This window comes from Equus caballus, chromosome 2 (assembly GCF_041296265.1).
Source record: "Equus caballus isolate H_3958 breed thoroughbred chromosome 2, TB-T2T, whole genome shotgun sequence".
NCBI classification, from domain to species: domain Eukaryota; kingdom Metazoa; phylum Chordata; class Mammalia; order Perissodactyla; family Equidae; genus Equus; species Equus caballus.
This window is the reverse complement of record NC_091685.1, coordinates 4720689-4741502: the sequence shown is the minus strand read 5'-3', so window position 1 is coordinate 4741502 and position 20814 is coordinate 4720689. Positions and strand designations below refer to the sequence as shown.

The window sequence follows — 20814 nt, the reverse complement described above, 5'->3', positions numbered from 1 at the left end:
TGCCTGGGTGAAGAGACACACTTCAACTTTTTCTTTATATATTTCAACTTCGTTATACTACTTTTGTAATTTAAAAAGTTAAAAAAAAAAAGCCATGCACCAAAAAGAGAGAAAATAAATATAACAAACACGTTAGCAAGAGCTGGCTTTGGGTCATGTTTACAGATAGTTTGTTCTTTCCTTGTGTTGACACTTTCCAAGTCTCTCATAATAAGCACAAATCCTTTCTCAATGGAGAAAAAACTGCTATTAAAAATTATGGGGCCAGGGGCCGGCCCGGTGGCACAGTGGTTAAGTGTGCACGTTCTGCTTTGGCAGCCTGGGGTTGGCCAGTTCAGATCCTGGGAGCGGACATGGCACCGCTTGGCAAGCCATGCTGTGGCAGGCGTCCTACATATAAAGTAGAGGAAGATGGGCACGGATGTTAGCTCAGGGCCAGTCTTCCTCAAAAAAAAAGAAAATTATGGGACCAGCCCCGTGAATGAGTGGTTAAGTTTATGCTCTCTGCTTTGGGGGTCTGGGGTTTGTGGTTCGGATCCTGGGCACAGACCTACACACCACTCATCAAGACATACTGTGGCAGGGTCCCACATACAAAATAGAGGAAGATGGGCACAGATGTTAGCTCAGGGACAATCTTCCTCACCAAAAAAAAAAAAAAAAAAAAGAATCATGTAGTGTAAGTCGAAGGAGTGTCTATCTGGATTCCAAGACATCAGAGCAATCCCTCTAATCCTGGCTCTGTCACCTTGTAGAAGCTCACACGACCTCCTGAAACCTCAGTCTCCTCATCTACAAACTGGTGTTGGGGTGAGGACCGAGACTACACCCATCCAGAGACATGCACGAGCCTGGCAGGTGGTAGGGGCACAGGAAAAGGGGGCTTCTGTCTCTGCCTGAGACAGCTTGCTGCCGAACCCCAGGTGGGCTGACCCGGGCTGCAGCTCCATGAAGTGGCTGCCAGGGTCAGGGTGGGGAACAGGCTCAGTGGCAGCCCACCCGGCCCTCCGCCGCCCTGGCCTACCTTGCTGGGCTCTGCCTTGTCCGTCATCGACCCCGTCATGATGACGGCCTCCTCCAGGGAGTACAGCAGCCCCTCCACGAAGTCGTTCTCCGGCCGCTGCGCCTCGAGGGCGAACTTGTCGCAGATGGCCTCCAGGCCCCGCACCGGCTCAAACCGCAGCTTCACATACTTCTTGGCGGGGATGATGCGGATCTCTGCGGCCACCAGGAAGCCCAGGGTGCCACAGGACCAGGGCACGGCATAGAACAGGTCAGAGTTTTCTGACTGTGGGGCAGAGTTGACACGTGCTGAGAGCGGGGCGTAGTCCACAGGAGACAAAGAACCCAGGGCCTGGGCTAAATTCCTGTCACTGTCTTGTGTAGACCTGAGCAGAAACTCCACAAACGGCACTTTCTGGGCCTCAGTTTCCCTCTGCAGCTTCAGCATCACATGTGACCTGATATTGCCTCTGTCAGTGGTGCCCCCAAGCATGCATCCTCTCCCCTCCACCTGGGTGCAGACCCCAGACCACAGACTACCCAGGAAGAGGCCAGGACCAGCACTGCCCAAAGACCCAGAATGGGGGACTAAGGACTCGGGGGCTCAGGTCAGGCTAAAAAGAGAGCCAGGGTACATTAAAATGGGCTATTACTGACATTTACAAAACCTTTCCCAGTCCATGAGCTGTGGAATTTCCCCACAGCCCAGGGAGAGCATTAACATTCCCACTCAACAGCCAAGGAGAGTCAGGCCCCAGGAGGTGACAGGGCTCACCAAGGCAAGGCTGCTCACTCCCAATCTACCATTCCTCCTATAACTCATCCGGTTCCTCAGAGCTGCTTCTAACGTCATCTTCGTATTTTGGCATCTATCTCAGAGACAGCCAACCGACTTTTCATCCATTCTAACTCAGATTCTTTGATTCGAATAAAGCTCCTCTTGAAATAGTCCGGCCTTGACTGGGCTTTACCAAGAGGACAGCGCTGCAGGGTCTCTGCTCACGCCGCACGCCCTTGGTGTGGGGTGGCAGGGTGCAGCGGGATGGGGGAGCTAGAGCAGGAACGCTCCGCAGCAGGCCCGCAGAAGCCTCTAGAACTGCAGAGTGGTCTGACCGATCCCATCGGGGCCACCACCCAACCCCACGGGCACATCGCAGCAGTCACAGCCGGCATCTGCAGTGCCCAGCTCTGTGCTCGGAGCTGCGCACATGGCATCTATGCCTCCTTCTGAAGACGCGTCTGTCAGATGAGGACACTGCGCCTCAGGGAAGAGAAGTAATTCACGAGCATCGGCCTCCCTTCTCGGCTGGGAATGTACAGGCTGGAAGGCAGGCCAGGCAAGCGTGTAGGGCAACGAGCTGAACTGAGGTGAATCCTGAAAGGCGTCTCTCTTGCCCAAGACCAGAGCTCCCAGGCCTTGAGCCCTGCCCCGGACTCCTCTGCGGCCAACGACTCTGGGGCTCTCTGGAACCTCCGCTGCTTAAGGACTGGACTGTCCTCCCCATTCCAGGGGCCCCTTCGATATGCCAGGAGAAATCTGAGTTTATTTATCGTTTTGATCCTGTCCCACTCCTTAGGGCAACATGCCTTAAATGTTTGTGTCCCACTTTGGGTAGCAAAAGTGTCTTTTACTTTCCCAAAACAGGCCCTCTTATCGCTCTTAGTTCCCCCTCACGACATCTGATGTAGAGCTTTGATGCTGAGGCCCGACTTCCTCCAGAGACGCAGCATGGTGTAATGAATGGCTAAGGGCAATGATCTGGGAGCCCGATAACCTGGGTTTGAATCACACCTGTGTGAGATTTACTAGCTGTGTGAACTTGGGCAGGTTTATCAACTTCTCTGTGCTTTAGTCTCCCATCTGTAAAATGTGTCTAATAATAGTACCCACCTCATAAACTTGAAGGATTAAATACCTTAACATATACAAAGCATTTACAACAGTGTCTGAGCACATAAAAGGGCTATATAAATCTTTGTAATTATTATGGGTTCAGATCAGACTGAACAAGTGTGTTTGAAATGAAGCACCCCAGGGGAGCCATCTCCCCCACCCCAGGGTGCTTGATGCCCAGGGCAGGCTGGTAGGGATGTCCCCGGTCTCTGAACTCACCGGTGTGCATCGCACAAAGCTGCCATCAGCCAGGACCAGCTCATAGGCAGTGCAGATGTGCTGGAACAGCCCGTACTTGTGGGATGAAGACTCGATGCCCGTGCCCATGATCAAGCCCCCTGCAGAGACACACGTGTTAGCCAGGCAGAGCTGTGGGATGCAGGGTGGGGGAAATCAGGGAAAGGGCACTTCTCTGGGCCAGGGGAGCTCGCAGTACAGGGAGGCATGACGGGCTGGCAGGAGGGAGCTGTCTACTTAGGGAAGATTCCTATCTCTGTGCATCTGGAGGGCAGGAGAGAGCAGCAGGGGCCTAGATGGGAGCGTGAGGTCTCGCTTAGAGGACGGGAATGGATGAGAGACCCCATCAAGAGTGCTCACACCCTCACTGCTGGCCAGACCCAACCTACAAACCTGTGTGCATTTACTTCATGAGAGACCCTAATGAAAGGGGGGTTGGTTGGGCGGCAGGAAGCTGTATTCTGTGGGATCAGTTACAGGAACTGAAGGTGCTTCCCCTGGAGAAGAAAAAGCTTTGGGGACCATGAATCCTATGGAAGGAAAGAGAGACTAGACTTATTCTGTGTGTTCCACAGGGCACAGCTGGAGCAATGGGTACAAGTCACAGGGAAGCTGATTCGAGCCAGAGACTAAAGTGCTGCCGGACAATGTGAGCTGTTCAGAGATGGAATGGCAGGGAGGGAGTGCCCTGTCCTTGAAGCTGGGGGAGCAGATGGGGTGACTTCTGTCACAGATGGAATGGTGGTGACTCCTGAGCTAGACGGGAGGTGGGACAAGGTGCCCCAGCTCCAATCCAGGACTGTCTGAGTCCTCACCCACTGTGAGGTCATCGAGCTCAGGCAACACAGGCAGAGTCCAGCCGATGGAGTTCAGCAGGGCGGTCACCTGACCCATGGTCACCAAGGGCTCCACACGGACAATCTGTTGACACAAGAAGAGAGACCTCAAGTCACAAGGAGGCTGCCAGGCCCACCGGGGGCTTCTGCATGCAGAAGGTGTCGTCCCAAACCTTCCTGACAATCCACACAGGGGTTCCTGCACGGCCTTACAGCCTGTTCTAGAACATCGCGCGGCCTTTAACCACGGTGGATGGGGCTTCTGCACTGGCTCTGCTAGTATTTAATCTCGTCCTTTCAAATATTTTTACACTTAATACTTAGATTATTTTTCTTCTACATTATAGAAGAAATACTCATTTATTTGGAAGAAACAGCATATATGAAGAAGAAAATCATCCTCCTAGTTATCCAGAGCTCTCAGTGCTAACACTGGAGAGTATTCACTTTCAGGCTTTTTCCAGGCATACCTATATCACTATTTTTTACGTTTTAAAACAACACACACAACACATACTTTTCTGTCTTGCTTTTTAAAATTTAACACTATAGTATGCCCATCATCCCTTGTCATTAAATGTTCCTAGAAAACATGATTTTTAACGAACACATTAATATAACATCATGTGGACTTCCGCTTCAAGCCAATTTGGAGCAACAGGGACCAGATTTACCCTGTTGCCTGGGAAAAAAAAAAGACAAAATGTATGAAACAAGAGTTTCCAACATACTGGACCTCAGGCAACGAGATTAATGATCTCTGAGAGCCAGGAAACAAACAGGTGAGCGCTGCCAACACCCAGCTAACTGCTGCAGTCGGGCAGTGCAGGAGGGGGTACGGGGGCCCAGGGGACTCAGAGTCAAGAGCCCCTCGAGACCCAGGGGGACAGCCTGCGGGACAGAGTGGTGGAGAGGAGAGAACTGCATGGGGGAAGGCTGCAGACTGCACAGGGCGCCCGCGGAGCAGGCCTGAGGAAAGCACCTGAGGCGGGGCCCAGGGAAGCACCTGCAGGAAGGACACGCGCACACAGGGCGGGAAGTAGGGCCTGTCCCCACGAGCCAGGCTGGGAAACCTCCTGACGCAGCGGCACTGGGCAGAGTCCTCAGAGTGGTCTTGCCTCAGCAGTGGGGAATAACTACCCCTGGCTTAAATGCTGCTCGGGCCCTCCAACAATCAAGCCCCGACAAGTTCCCCAGGAACCTAGTTCTTTCCGGAACAAAGCTCAAGAAGATTCCCAGGGAGACAAAAACATCTGGCAGCCAGCAAGGTAAAACTCACAATGTCTAGAATCCAACCAAAGCTTACCAGGCATGCAAAGCAGCACAAGATTCGACCCACAACGAGGAGAAAAATGAATCTGTTTTGATAAAACAGACCCAGAACTGACACAGATATTAAAACTAGTAAAGCAGGACATGAAAGAAGTTACTATTATTGTATTACCCATGTTCAAAGAGTTGAGGCATTAAAAAGAGTAAAAAGACTCAAATCAAGCTTCTGGAAATGAAAACCACAATGTCTGAGATGAAAGATACACTGATTGGGATTGATGGCAAGTTAGATATTGCAGAGGAAAAGAGGGGAATAAATACACAGCAATAGAAACTATCCAAAATGAAACACACAGACGGAAAAAACGTTTTCAAATGAATAGCATATCAGTGAGCTGCGCTGTGGAATGACTTCAGGTGGCCTCATACGTGTGTGTGAAGGAGAGAGGAGTGGACAGAAAAAATATTGGAAGAAATAATGACACCAAATTTCCAAATTTGAGGAAATATTATAATGAATCCCAAGCACAAGAATTTTGAAGAAAACAATACCAAGGCACATTACAATAAAATTGCCCAAAACTAGTGATAAAGAGAAAATCTTAAAAGCAGCCAGAGAAAAAATCCGTGTTTGATACAGATGAACAAAGATAGAGATGAGAGATTTCCGGTTGAAAACTATGGGAGCAAGAAGACAATGAAGCATCTGTAGAGTACTGAAAGAAAAACCGTCCGCTTGGAATTCCACACCCTGGGAAAACATCTTTCAAAAATGAAGGCCACCTCATAACCATTAGGATGGCTGTTATCAAAAAACAAGAAAATCGCAAGTGCCGGTGAGGATGTGGAGAAATTGAAACCTCGTGCGCTGTTGGTGGGAATGTAAAATGGTGCAGCTCCTGTGGAAAACAGTATGGTGGATTCTCAAAAAATTAAAAATAGAATTACCATATGACCCAGCAATGCCACTTCCGGGTATAGACCCAAAAGAATTGAAAGTAGGGACTCAAAAAGATATTCGTACACCCTTGTTCATAACAGCATTATTCACAATAGCTGAAAGGTGGAAGCAGCCGGGTGTCCACAGACAGAGGACTGGATAAGCCAAATGTGGTACAGACATACAGTGGATATGAGTCGTCTTAAAAAGGAAGGAAATTCTGCAACATGCTATAACATGGGTGAACCTTGAGGACATCATGTGAAATGAAATAAGCCAGTCACAAAAAGACAAATACTGTGTGACTGCACTTCTGTGACGTACTGGGAGTAGTCAAAATCAGAGACAGAACATAGCCTGGGGTTTGCCAGGGGCGGGGGGAGGAAGAACGGGGAGTTACTGTTCAATGGGTACAGAGTTTCAGTTTTACAAGATGAGAAGAGTTATGGGGATGGATGATGGTGACAGTAACACAACTTTATGAATGTACTTAATACCACTGTAATGTACCCTTAACAATGATTAAGAAAGGGCCGGCCCGGTGGCGCAGCGGTTAAGTTTGCACATTCCGCTTCTCGGCGGCCCGGGGTTCACCAGTTTGGATCCCGGGTGCAGACATGGCACCGCTTGGCACGCCATGCTGTGGTAGGCGTCCCACATATAAACTAGAGGAAGATGGGCACGATGTTAGCTCAGGGCCAGCCTTCCTCAGCAAAAAGAGGAGGACTGGCAGTAGTTAGCTCAGGGCTAATCTTCCTCAAAAAAAAAAAAAATAATTAAGATGGTAAATTTTATGTTATGTGTATTCTCCCACAACAAAAGTTGGAAAAGAAATGAAGGCAAAATAAACATGTTTTCAGACAGACAACAGCTGAAAGATCACCACACAAGAAATGTTAAAGGATGTCCTTCAGGCAGAAGGAAGATGAAAGCAGATGGAAATACAGATCTACACAAAAGATGAAGAAATGGAAACTATATGGGTAAGTATATAAGAAAGATTTTATTATTATTTACATTTCTTTAAAAGATAACTATTAAAAAATAATAATGTAGTGTGGGGTTTATAACATATAAAAGTAAAAGTATGACAACAATAGCACAGAGGTCAGCAGGAGAGAAATGGAAGTAGATTATTATAAGGTTCGTATACTACAGTCACATGTCGCTTAATGACGGGACATGTTCTGAGAAATGCATCATTTGGTGATTTCGTCATTGTAAGAACATCATAGAGTGTTCTGAAGGGGAATAGAATTTGCCGGCCCAAAATGTGTCTCTTTAACATAAGGATTATTTCCAGCTGATTATTTTTAAGAAACAAAAGACTCAGAAAGTTTTTCTCATTACCTCCACCTTAACAGCCTAACAGAATTCGGATACAAACACCTGTTTCAGGAAGCAGGCTATCACCTGAGCATCACACCTTTGCTCCTTGTCACCTACCTGTGAATTGCCCGCCTTCCCTCTGAAGTCCCTGACTCTCCCAGTCCCCAGCATCTTCCTTTGTCTTTAGCTGAGGATGGTAGTTAAGGTGAGGGCTTTGCCATTTTGGTGAGTTACTTGGTTTTCCTGGGTTTCTCCCATGTATACGTGTTATTAAACGTTTGTTTTTCTCCTGTTAATCTGTCTCGTGTCCATTTAATTCTTAGACCAGCCAGAAGACCTAGAGGGTAGAGGAAAACTTCTTCCCCCCCTACAGTACTTTACACAGACCTAGACGGGACAGCCTGCCACACACCTAGGCCACAGGGCACTATTTACAGGACCGCTGCGGGACTGTATATGTGAAACAGGATGGTATCACTGGAAGGCAGGCTGTGATAAGTCAAGTTTATGCTACAAATCCTAAAACAACTGCTAAAATAACAAAACAAAGAGTTACAGCTCACAGAGCAACAAAAGAGCTAAAATAGAATAAAAAAATTATTCAATAATCCAAAGAAGTCAGAAAACAAGAAGAAGGGAACAAAGAACAGATGGGACAAATAGAAAACAAATCCATGATCATGGGCAGAGATTTCAATATCCCTCTTACAATAATTGATAGAATAAGGAGAGAGGACAAAATTCATAAGGATATAGAAGTCTTGAACAATGCTATCCACCCACCTAATTGACATTTACAGCACACACCACCCCAAAACAGCAGGAGACGCATTTTAAAAAAATGCACATGGAACATTTATGAAGTAGACCTATTTTGGGCCATAAAGTAAGTCTCAATAAGTTGAAAAGCATCCTAATCATACAAAGTATGTTTTCTGTCAACAATGGAATTAAATTAGAAATCAGTAATGGAAAGATCTCTGGAAAATTCCGAAACATCTGGAAACCAAACACCATATTTCTAAATAACCCATGAGTCAAAGCAGATACCAAAAGAGAAACCAGAAAGTATTTTGAACTGAACGAAAATGAAAAGATCAGATATCAAAATCTTGGGATGGCTCTAAAACAGGGCTTGGGGGAAATTTATAACACTGAATATCTATATAAGGGAAAAAGAAAAGTCTAAGGCAAATGACCTCAGCTTCCACCTTAAAAAACTAGACAAAGAAAAGTAAAATTCAACCCAAAGTACGTAAAAGAAAGAAATTAACAAAGATCAAAGCATAAGCCAATGAAATAGAAAACATCCAAACAAAAAAATAGAGAAAAACTGATGAAACGAAAAGCTAGTTCTTTGAGAAGATCAGTAAAATTGGGTAACCTCTAGCCAGGCTGGTCAGGAAGAAAAGAGAGCAGACATGAATGACCAGTATTAGGAATGAGGACGTGAAATCGCTACACATTCTACAGATGTTCAAAGGACAGGAAAGGAATGTTATGAATAACTTTATGTCCGTCAATGATACAACCTAGTGAAATGGACAAATGCCTTTCGAGACTCAAACTGCCGAAGCTCACCAAGAAGAAACAAACTGAAGGGCCCTGTATCTATTTTAAAAATTTAATTTGTGGTTAAAAACTCGCTCACAAAGAAAAGTCCAGGCCCAGATAGATGGCTTCGCTGGTTAATTCCGCTAATTACTGAATAAAGAAATAAAACCAATTCTATACAAACTCCTCCAGAAAAATGAAAAGGAAGGAATACCTCTGAGCTCATTCTTATGGACTGATTATTATAAAGCTACAGTAATCCAGACAGCGTGGTATTGGCATACGGATGAGCAAACAGATCAGTACAACAGAAGAGTCCAGAAATAGAACTACGGACATGGACAACTGATTTTCAACAAAGGTACAAAGGAAATGCAGCGGACAAAGGATCATCTTTTCAACAAAACAGGCTGGAACAATTGGAAATCCACATGTAAAACAAATTTTTTTGGACCCATATCTCACATCATATGCAAAAATTAACTTAAAATGAATCATAGTCCTACATGTAAAACCTAAAACTATAATACTTCTAGAAGAAAACAGAAGAGAAAACCTTTGGGACATGCAGTAGGGTTAAGATTTCTTAAATAAGACAGCAAAAGCACAATCTATAAAAAACTGGACTTCATCAAAATTAACAATGTTTGGTATTCAAAAGGCAAGCCAAAGACTGGGAGAAAATATTTGCAAATCACGTAGCTGATGAAAGACTTGTTTCTATAATACATAATAAGAAAAAGAAAACAATAAAAAAAATTTGGCGAAAGATTTGGACAGGCACTTCACCAGAGAAGATATACAAATGGAAAATAAGCACATGAAAAGATGCTCATCATCAGTCATTAGGAAAATGCAAGTTAGAACCACACTGAGAGACCGCTCCACACCTATTAGAACGGCCAAAATTCAGCCTAACCGGAAAGTTCCTGACGATGTGGAGCAACTGGAATGCTGATAGGAAAGGAAAATGCTACAACCACTTCAGAAGACAATTTGGCACTTTCTTTAGAAAGTTACCCGCACAGCTACCATACGATCTGGCCAATCCACTCCCAGGTATCCACCCAAGAGAAGGAAAGCGTATGTCCACACAAAGACTGCATATAAATGTTCCCGCCCCTTTATCTGTGACAGCCCCGAAGTGGACACAGCCCCAGTGTCCAGCACCAAGTGAATGAATCAACAACTGTGATGTATGCATACAACAGAACACTATTCAGCAAGAAAACAGAACGCACTTCTGCCACTTGCCTCAACATGGACGAAGCTCAAAATAAGTATGCTGAGTATAAGAAGCCAGACCAAAAAAAAAGAAAAAAGGATCACATAATGCATGACTCCATTTATATAAAACTCTAAATACAAACTAATTTATAGTGAAGGAAAGCAGGTCAACACTTGCCTAGGGATGTTGGGGGAGAGGAGGGCAGGAGCTGAGGAAGGGCTGACCAAGGGAACTTTCGGGGTGATGGGTGCGATCTTTGTCCTGATTGTGGTCATGATTTCACAGCCGCATACTATGTCTAATTTAATACCAATTGTACACTTTATGTGCAGTTTATTATACATCAAGTATATGTCAATAAAGCTGTTTAGGAAAGAAAAGGCACAGGGAGATTAGGTAACTTGGCCCAGGCCTCGCAATAAAATGCCACCATGTGGATATGCTGTATTTAACTACTATTGGCTATTGTGTTGTCTTCTATTGGAAATAAAGCTGTGGTACAGTCTCTCTCTCTGTCGTCTTTAAGTTCATTTCCTTTTTCCTTAAGCCAGCTTTCAAGAAGCAGCATTACCAGATAGGCCAAAGAGTATGCACGTGTCTAAGGCTGTTAACAAGTGGGTCCCCAGGAAGCTTGGAACGAAGCCCACCTGGCCACCTCTGCAGCCCATTTTTCACCAGCACATTTCCTTACTGGGAAGGGGATGATAGGTTCCCTTTTGGCTCTCATTTTTGCCCCTGATTTCCCTGTCCATCTTCCTGTGGAACTGCAGACAATCAAAGAAGCCCCCAGAGCTCTCAGTTTGCCCACCTGTGAGAGGGGGCTATGACCAGTCTCTCCCAAAGCTGTGAGGCTTTGGAGGATGCCAATGGTGGGCAGAGCCTTCTGTGATGACCAGGGGCCTTGGTCCTGTCCACGCTGGGATGCCCTTGGCTAAAATCATCTCCCCGTGAGTCACTTGACCCAGGGGCAGCGTCCCCCCTGCTCGGAGCCGGGGAACTGCGCCGCTCTCACCTGTTTCTTGGTGTCCACCTCCAGAATGTCCATCAGGTTGATCATGATGTTTTTATGAGTCTTCTTGTACTTCCCAACCCGCAGCGAGACGGTGAGCCAGCCCGGGCGCCCCGTGCACATGAAGGTCTTGCTGCCCTGCTCCTTCCATTCCCGCACCTGCAACCACGGGACAGAGGCTGAGCTAGCCCACCGGGGACCCTGCAGCAGCTCACAGCCCAGTTTCAGGAGAGCAAGCTGGGAACGACGGCTTCACGTGTCAGCAAATGTTTACTGAGCCCCTTCATCCTTTCAGGCACTGGGAAGAGCAGGACAATGAAATGCCTACTGGCCTTCCATTCTGGAATCTCCCTGGCTAGTGAGACCGACAGGAAAGCGGAGGTATTGCCACACCACAAAGCAGAATGAAGAAAGAGCTAAAAAAGTATGGGATCAAAGTGCTTTGAAAACATTAACTGGGAAATTCAGGAAAGGTTTTGTAATGGTAATTATAGCAATCATACAAATGACAACCATTCACTGGCTGCTCTCCCTGGGCCAGGCATTATTGTACACTGTCCCATTTAATTCTCGCAACAACCCAGTTGGTTGGGATGACCAACCTCCTTTTGCAGACGATGAAAGTGAAACACACAAGAACTTGCCCAAGTTCACACAACCGGTGAAGGACAGGCCCCAGATTCACAGCCAGGACTACGCAACTTCAGGCCTGGGAGGATAAATGGGCTTGTACTAACAGTCAGCAGGATAACAGCTAACACTCACTGAGGCTTCTTACGTGCCAAGCCCTGTTCTAAGCATTTGTACATGCTAACCCACATATCGCTTGGAGGGCGAGAGAGGGGCAGGGCAGGGCCACCAAGCCAAAGGAATGAAGAGTTTTTGCAAAGCTCTACTCTAAGTGACCAGAGCACAAACCACAAATGGCCAGGAGACGACAACCCATCAGGAACACAGGAGAAAGCGTTCGCTTCCTGCTGAGATGGACAAGGACAGGGAGGTGACATCTGTGGTTGTGACCTGCGACCATCCATTTCGTCTCCCTCTGCTTCTAACACTCCCAGCTTCTCGCGGTCCAAGACTCGCTGATTCTTCCCCTGCCCCAGGACATGACTTTGGTCTGATTCCATCCTCCTGGACATAAAGACCAGTTCAGGGATGGCCTACGATCCAAGTCAAGCCAATAAGGCTAATTCCAGGAGAGGCGCTCTCATTTTACTGGGGTTGCTAAGCTGGTTGGATGTAAGCCAGGAACGTGGGGCCTCCACAGGGAGATGGCCTCCCTGAAAATGAAGTCAGCTCAGAGGAAAGCAGAGCCAAGACGTGGCAAACGGATGGAAGGATGGAGACAGGGCAGAGGGGACGCTGGATCCAGCCATGCTGAGCCACTTTTACTCCCAGACGTTTTAGGATCTGGGTGAATAAAGTCCCTTTTTGCTCAAGCCAGTTTGAGTTGAGTTTCTATCGCTTGCAATCAGGAGTCCTGGAGGAGGTTGTGAAGTGGAGGTGTTCAAGCAGAGGGGAGTTATTGAGGAAGGGATTCGCGTGAGGAGGGGGCAACGGACGAGAGGTAGGATTCCAGGACCAAGCAGATTTTGCCCCTGCCCGACTCTGCAGTCCAGGACTTAACACAAGCTCGGAGGTGTGGGGAGTGGACTGGGGCTGCTGCGTGCAGCCTGGAGGGCAGGCCACATGACGTGACCGTGGAAGGCATGGAGCCTGGACCATTGATTGCCTTGGATCCTGACAGGAGCCAACCAAGATTTGGGGCAGGGGGGCAATGCCGTAGAGAGCTGCCCTCACGACTCTCTGCAGGCCAAAGACAGACGAGGAGGGCCCAGAAAAACAGCAACTGGTTAGGTGGCTATTATACAAGCCAGGTGTGAGGCAACAGAACCAGACCTATAGAGTGGGATGGGCTGGGCTGGGGAAAGAGGAAACCTCAGAGTTCAGGAGCTGCGATCGTGCAGGGCTGGTTCCAGCCCCATTTACTAGCTGTATCATCTGAGCATGCTCTGAGGGGGGAGACAAGCAGGTAAACGGAGAATCTGAAGGCATGGAAAGAGCTAGGAAAGAGGGTGCAGGCTGGGCAGGGCTCTGGAGCCAGGATCGGGACCAGCAAAGCCAGGGTGGCCTGAGCGAAGCCCTTCCAGAGGCTGCATTCTCCCCTGCCCGGGCCTCAGGCCTTTCCCTCACGGGGATGGCTCTCTGCCTGCATCTTCAAGCTCCTGCCTGCAGCTCCTAGCCTGGAGAAAACAGAACATGGAGGCTGCTACACGTGTGGTGGGGGTGGCAACAGGAAACAGAAGCTCTTTGCAACCTGAGGCCACGAAGGGAGAAACATCAGGAGCCAAGAAGCTGCCCAGGCCCGCCCCCCAGCCCTAGACACGGGAGAAGGAGGCTTGCTGTGAGCGGCAGCAGGGGCACAGGATCTGTGGGCGCCGGCAGAGGGGCGGAGTTCCAGAGCTACTGGGAGGTGGACAACGGCCTTGTAAGGAGTGAGCATGTGGCCCAAAGGCTGGGAGCTGCTCACCCTGGCTGGGTGCGGTCCTTTCACTGTAGTCCTCTGTTCTAAACCTGTGGAAAGCTCCCTGCTGCTAGAGTGAACTCGAAGCTCAAGACCCGGCCCCAGGCGAGCTCCAAACTGACCTTCCAACCTTCTCCCCTCTTTGCCTTCGATCACAGGGACCCTCCACCTGACACACTCTCTCCCCCCAATCATTTCCCAACTTCCAGTCTCTAGTGCCAGCTCCACCTCCCAGCAGCCCTCCCTCCTCTGAAATCGCTTGGGCGTGGTGATAGTTACCTGCCGCATGGCTCACCTTCCTCTGTCTTAAGATTCTTGAAATCCCTCCAGGTACCCGCACGTGCTCGGCACAGACTAGGCACTCCATAAACAACGGAGCAACGTTTTATTCCCTCCATGCCTTTGCTTACTTCGTTCTCTCCCCTGGAAGCCCTCGCCATCCCATTTTTGTTGAGGGCAGAACCCCCTCAAACGCCACCGCCCCCGGGAAGTCTTGGCTCCCCCCGCACGCACCGCTAGGCAAGCACACGGCCACGTCCCACCAGCACGGGCTCCGCGCCGCCGGCGCCGCTCACCTGCTTCTGGATGTTCCGCACGCGCTGCTCGTGCAGCCGCGGCGCGCTGTTGAGCTTGAACACCACCCAGGCACGCACGTAGTAGTAGATGTCGAAGATGAGCGATAGCGGCAGCAGGAAGAGGCACACGAACACCCAGCGCTGGTGGATGATCACGAACTCCAGCCCTTTCACGCGGATCCAGAGCAGGAAGAGCAGCGCGCACACGGCCAGAGACACGGCGGGCTCCATGGTGGAGCCGGAGGCGCGCCACCTGTCACCGCCACCAGGTCCGCACTGGCAGCGCCTGCCGCCCGCGCCTGCCGCCCGCACCCAAGGGAGCCGCGGTGGGGGGGAGGGGTCGCTCGCCGCCTCGCGATTGGCTCGGGCCGCAAAGGTTCGGTGGGCCGAGACCCTGGTGCTGACCAATGGCGAACCGCGCTGGCGATCGGACCAGGAACCCGCTGCTTTTATTGGCTGCGGGAGTCAGGTCGCTCCACCCTCTTGTCCTCGCCGCCGCGCGGGGAGGGGGCTGCGGGGAGCTGGCGGCGGGACGCTGGCTTCCCCGGCGCGGGGCGCGGGGCGCGGGGCACTGCAGGCCACCCCTCGGGGGAGGGGCGCGGCTGCGCCCTCCTCTCCTCCTCCGTAGGTGGCGCCTTCTCGAGAGGTGCGTCGAGCGGTCGCGCGTTGGGTTACCTCTCAAGGGGTGCGGTGGGGCGCCCCGTGGCCCTGGGCCGAGGATTCCCGCCCCGGCCGGAGAGGATGGAAAGCTGGTCTTGACCTTTGCAAGTTGTGTCACTCCATGCCCTCAAGGCCATGAGATGCCTCTTTTCATTTTTCAAGGTGCTCTGTGTAAATTCGAGTTCCACAGCAGTCCTGGGCGCGGGTAGTTGTGAACCACACGTTATAGATGAGGAGGCATCCCAAGAAGGTGAAGACCTCTTCCTGAATCCAAAGCACTTTCGAGCGGAGGCTGTGGCTGGCCCCTTCCCGCTTGTCCACTCTGCTGAGGCGGGGGAGGACCAGAGGAGAGAGAATGAAGGAAGCAGCTGCAGTGTTGTAAACCCGCTGGCCCGCTCTGCCGGGCGGCCCCCAGGCCCTGAGGTAGGGTGGTGACCAAAGCAGATAGCCCTGCTGTCGCGGAGCAGCCAGTCCAGAGGAGCAGCAACTGTGACATACAAGGCCCTTCACTGGCCTTGCTTACCTCTCCACTTGCCTCTCTCTTCTTTGCCCTGACAGGCATGTTTAGGAGGCTCCCCCAGCCCCAATGTCCCTCACTTCAGTGTCTCTGCTCAGGCTGGCACCTCTGGAATGCCCTTTCCTGTCCCCCTCATAGAGCTAACACCACAGGTCCTGGAAACCAGCTCACAGCCACCTCTAAACCACGTTTATGGACTTCCTTCCCCTTCCAGGCTCATACGATAGAGTGCCTCTGTGTCAGGATTCTTTCACACGGTTTTATAATTGTCTCCATCATGTCTCTCACTCCCACAGACCGAGCTTCAGGGCACACAATGTCTCCTTCATTTTTGTCTTTCCAGGTTCTAGCACAATGGTTGGTACATAGTAGACACTGCAGTGTTTGTGACTAACGAATAAAGGAAGAAGTGGACACAAGCTCAAATATTTAACAATGATCGAAGTCCAAACAGTGAGAGGCCGTTTGTGTAGAACTTCGAAAATGAGTAGTCTAGACTTGTGCTGTCTTATACAAGAACTACTAGCATGTGGCTAACAAATTGAGATGTACTTTAAGTGTAAAACACACACTGGATTTCACATATAGTACGAAAAAGAGAACATGTGGACAGAGTTTTGGGACCCCTGTCCCGGTCTAACAGGCAAATCTAACCAGCAAACTGCATGGGCTTTAAGTCAGTGCAGTAAATCCACGCTGCACCGTGAAGCACCATGCAGGCCACCGCCAGCCTGTGTCCCACGACCTGGCAGCCCCACGTCTCCTGACTGAAGACGCCAGCTGGACAGACCCACAGCAGGAACAGAGAAAGAGGTCCCTCAATGTCACGTTCCCCAGCTGCATTTCTTAGAGACCGAGGGAATAATTAACAACCCTGGTCCTTGCCCCCTGCTCATGTAGATAGCGTCAGCTTCTCTGAACTCGTTTGATGTATAACCAAGGATTCTTGTGTATGTTAGGTTCAGCGTATAACCTAGAGAAAGGCCCAGATGTACTCTACCCCCTTTTTGGGGCAAATATAAAATCTAGTTGTGAGTTTTTTCTTTTCCTCTTCCCTGCGCGTGCACTGTTTGTGAGAGAGAGCTGAGCCGCACTTCAGCTCGCAGCCCTTGGAGAGCTCTGTCAGAGCACCCTGTAGGACTGTCTTCCGGGGGATCCAACTCCTCCTGCTGATTACTGAGTAAACCCCTTCACTAATATCACCCAGACTCTTGATTTCAGTCGACAAATTGGCGACCATGAGGGGACCTAGAGAGACAGCCTGAGACCACCTGGAGCATCAAGAGGACCCGGCGCCGTGGTACCTGCAGGGCCCTTTGTGCCCCGCTGCCTCCTGGGAGCTCCAGCCACAGCAGGGAAGTCTTTCCTGGGTCTCAGATCTCCTGGTTAATGGTTGAAGGTCCTTGAATTTATTCAATAATGGTTTATGATTGTTCAGGTGGGACAGGCTATTCTCTGTGTTCACAGAGAAGGGAATTCCAAACTTGGTGCTCGGGTTTTCTAGTCTTTTGAGCCAAGGAAAATAAAAGAGAGGATAGTTGGTGGCTAATGTCAGAGTTTTCCCCTACTGGCTCTCTTAACAATCAGACACTGGTTCAGCTTGCCAAAATGAAAGTATTCATGAATGGAGGGCCAGCTTCAGGTGAGTCTGAAAAAAAGGGACACTTGCTCCCTCCGGCTGTTATTGCCGTGTTGCTGGGTGACCAGGGGCCAAACAGAGGTGTCTGAGATCTATACTCAAGATGTGTAGCGGTCCCATAGGGAACTCCAAACCACGTAATTAAATAATTTGGCTCATCCGGGGACGCACTATAAGGTTGATCACCAGTGCTCCGAGTCCCTGTGATTGTGTTAGACAATCAGCGGGAGAAACTGAGGCACATAAGAGGGTGGAGCCAACTCATTGGTGGCACTTTGAGGAGCTATGCCCATAAGCACCACACTCCCAATTCACCCCACTAAGTCGCTAGTTAGACTTGCTTAAACAGAATGGGAAACAAAACATCAAAACCTGGTAACTGTGGGACATCTGACAGCCACCTACCAGCTAATACTCCAGCCAGTTTTACCTTCAATACTTATGGAGCACAAGCTTGCAAATGGCTCCCTAAATGGGAGAGTATTACTAAAGGAGATCTTGCTTTATAATGGCCATTCTGGGGAACTTTTGTTTCAGAAGAGTCCACCTTAAGAGTCACCCTTAAAAGAAAGGATTCAAAACCTCTCAGAAGCAATGGAATGCATTCTTTGTTGTTTCTGGTTTTGGGGGGGGTGTTGCTTTTGTTTTGTGAGGAAGACTGGCCTTGAGCTAACATCTATTGCCAATCTTCCTCTTTTTGCTGAGGAAGATTGTCCCTGAGCTAACGTCTGTGCCCATCTTCCTCCATTTTGTATGTGGGACACCGCCACAACGTGGCCTGACGAGTGGTGCATAGGTCCACACCCAGGATGCGAACCCACAAGTCCTGTGCTGCCGAAGCGGAGTGCGCTAACCTAACCACTACACCATGGGGCTGCCCCTGGAATGCATTCTTTGGTTGATATGCAGAAGCTTCTAAAAGACAAAATGACTTCAAAAACCACTCTTAAAAGGATCCTCACCAAAAAAAAGAATTTTTAGTAAAAATTTTAGCCATCTGAGCAGATAAACTTAACTTAGTTCATCTGCCAGAAAATCAATTTGGAAGCCACTATTCTTTTGTGTTTTGTACCTGAGACATGGCTAAAATTTTAAAGATCTCTGATTGTGTCTGTCTGTGTGTTTATGGATGTAAGTCTCTCTCTATATTTGTCTGCCTCCAGATGGCGTAATTTCTAAAGGAGCTCTATTTAATTGGCTTGACGTAAATGCTTATATAAATTATTTCTAAGTGTAATAGAAATTAACCCAAATATCTTTCTTTCTTTTTTTTTTTTATTTATTTTTGTTTTTGAGGCAGATTAGCCCTGAGCTAACATCTGCTGCCAATCCTCCTCTTTTTGCTGAGGAAGCCTGGCCCTGAGCTAACATCCATGCCCATCTTCCTCTACTTTATACGTGAGATGCCTGCCACAGCATGGCTTGACAAGCCCTGTCCACACCCCAGATCCGAACTGGCAAACCCCGGGCTGCCGAAGCAGAATGTGCACACTTAACCACTGTGCCACTGGGCCGGCCCCCAAATATCTTTCAAGTTAACATGATATAAAATGATCTTTGGTAAATAAAAACTTGTTTAAGTTTTTGCTTTGATTGAAATAGACATGTTTTCAGAGTATCAACAGAGGATATTATACAAACATGTTATCTCTGTTACAAAATATATCAGTAAAAAATAACTTAGAATAATAGCTGATTTTGTCTAATGTCCCATGAGGTTTTTATAGGCAATCTAAATATGATTACTAGGAACAAGTAAACTAAATGGATGTGAGAAAGATCAAAGTTTTGGGGGTAAACTTTTTAACAATAATTATGTATTATGCTGTGTGGACTTAAAATACCTTCAAAACTTTTTGATGGCTTGAAAATTTAGAGTTTTGCTAAATTAAGTGGTAAAAATTTATTGAGTATCTAGGTCATTTCCACATAAGATAAGACGTTAAAATTAATTACTAGGCGTAGATTTGTCTGCATTTGGATTCTTATTTCAGAAGAACTGGAAGATACTTGGGTTTATTGATGAACATATTTTGTGCCACACTGGGATATTTTCTATGAGAAAGTACGTGTTTCTGGAAAGTCTGTATACAAGAAAAGTAAGGTGTATTTTTTCAGTAAAGAAGGTATGAAGAATGGAGATATTTTTGTTTGTTTTGTTAAGAAAGATAAATTTGTCCTAAAGTACTAGAGGAAAAAAAAGGAGAGAAGGCCTGGGGCAAATTCTGTATGTAAAAAGCAAGTGACAGAAGGTTTGTGGAAGTAAAACCCTGAGGAAAGAGTTTTGTGCATGGTCAAGTTGCCTAAGATTGAAATGAATTTGATTATGTGAATAAGTTTCAATATCAAAAGTAAGCTGGTGCAAAATTAGATTTTGGCTTTCTCTCTCATAAAAGGATAATCTTCTTGAACTTTAGGTCTGCTCGTGATAAAGAGGTTATAAAAGTTTTTTCTTAGGGGCTGGCCCCATAGCTGAGTGGTTAAGTTTGCATGCTCCAGCTTCAGCGGCCCAGGGTTTTGCCAGTTTGGATCCTGGGCTTGGACGTGGCACTACTCATCAGGCCATGCTGAGGTGGTGTCCCCACATAACACAAGCAGAGGCACTCACAACTAGAATATACAGCTATGTATTGGGGGGTTGGGGGAGAATAAGAAGGGGGAAAAACCCCAAGATTGGCAACAGGTATTAGCTCAGGTGCCAAACTTTAAAAAAAAAAAAAAAAAGGGGTTTTCTTTATTTGTAAGTCTACCTAAAAGAAAATCAATGTTTTGTTAAAATAATTTCATATGTTCAAAAAGACTAAGGTCTCTCTGTTAAAGTGTTTTTCTTTTTGCCTTTGGCACCTTCTCTTGTTACCTTGATTGAATGGATAACTAAGCATTGTTTCCTATTTGACAAAGAGTTTTAAAACCTTTTGATATTTTTGATGAACTTCTCCCTAAATTAAAGTCTTTCTTTTGACTTAAAAAGGAAATTTAAAATTTCCAATCAGCCCTGAGATGTCTCAAAAAAATTTGTTCTCTCTTCTTATAAAGAGGGAAATATTAAACTAATTAGACTCATTTGGAATGTTAAATTACATGGGAAACATTGTCAAATAAGCGATGATAAACCTCTAAGGTTATATTGTGTATGTAAATATTATTAATATGTGGTTTAAGGTTATATAACATTCCTAAAATTCTGATCTGTTGTAATTATCAGTCATAAGTCTAATTATTGTCTTAAAATATTATATATCACAGAAATAACCAAGTTTCTTTGTCAATTGCCATTTTCGAGTCTTTTGTCATTTACAGATTTTTATTATTTTACTCTGATGCTTTTGCAAATATGTTTCATCTTTAGAGAGATTCATGGAAAGGACCCTGGCACTTACTCTGAAATACAGGTTTCTGATAAACTTTCAGACTGGAAAACTAAATTTTAAAAAATTACAGAACCATAACGGAAAAACTGATGGCTTCATAAACTGCTAACAGAAAACAATTGAGGGCATTTTGTTTAGAGCTGACTAGATACTGCAGAAACTAGGTGCCTAACTTTCCACTCGTTGCTCAACCTTTTATGTATACATCACTTAAGTCTGACCAG

At 47.4% G+C, this 20814-nt stretch overlaps 1 protein-coding gene across 1 annotated transcript in view; it reads right to left on the bottom strand.

The window, feature by feature from the left end:
• DHCR24 (24-dehydrocholesterol reductase) overlaps positions 1-14634 on the bottom strand; it is a 28886-nt gene extending 14252 nt beyond the window's left edge. The window contains exons 1-5 of the mRNA NM_001163951.2: positions 14404-14634; positions 11305-11460; positions 3949-4054; positions 3116-3234; positions 1025-1288 (exon numbers count right to left, since the gene is read on the bottom strand). Coding sequence (NP_001157423.1) covers positions 1025-1288; positions 3116-3234; positions 3949-4054; positions 11305-11460; positions 14404-14634 — 876 coding nt within the window. The remainder of the gene's footprint in view (positions 1-1024; positions 1289-3115; positions 3235-3948; positions 4055-11304; positions 11461-14403) is intronic.
• Positions 14635-20814: the final 6180 nt, after the last annotated feature.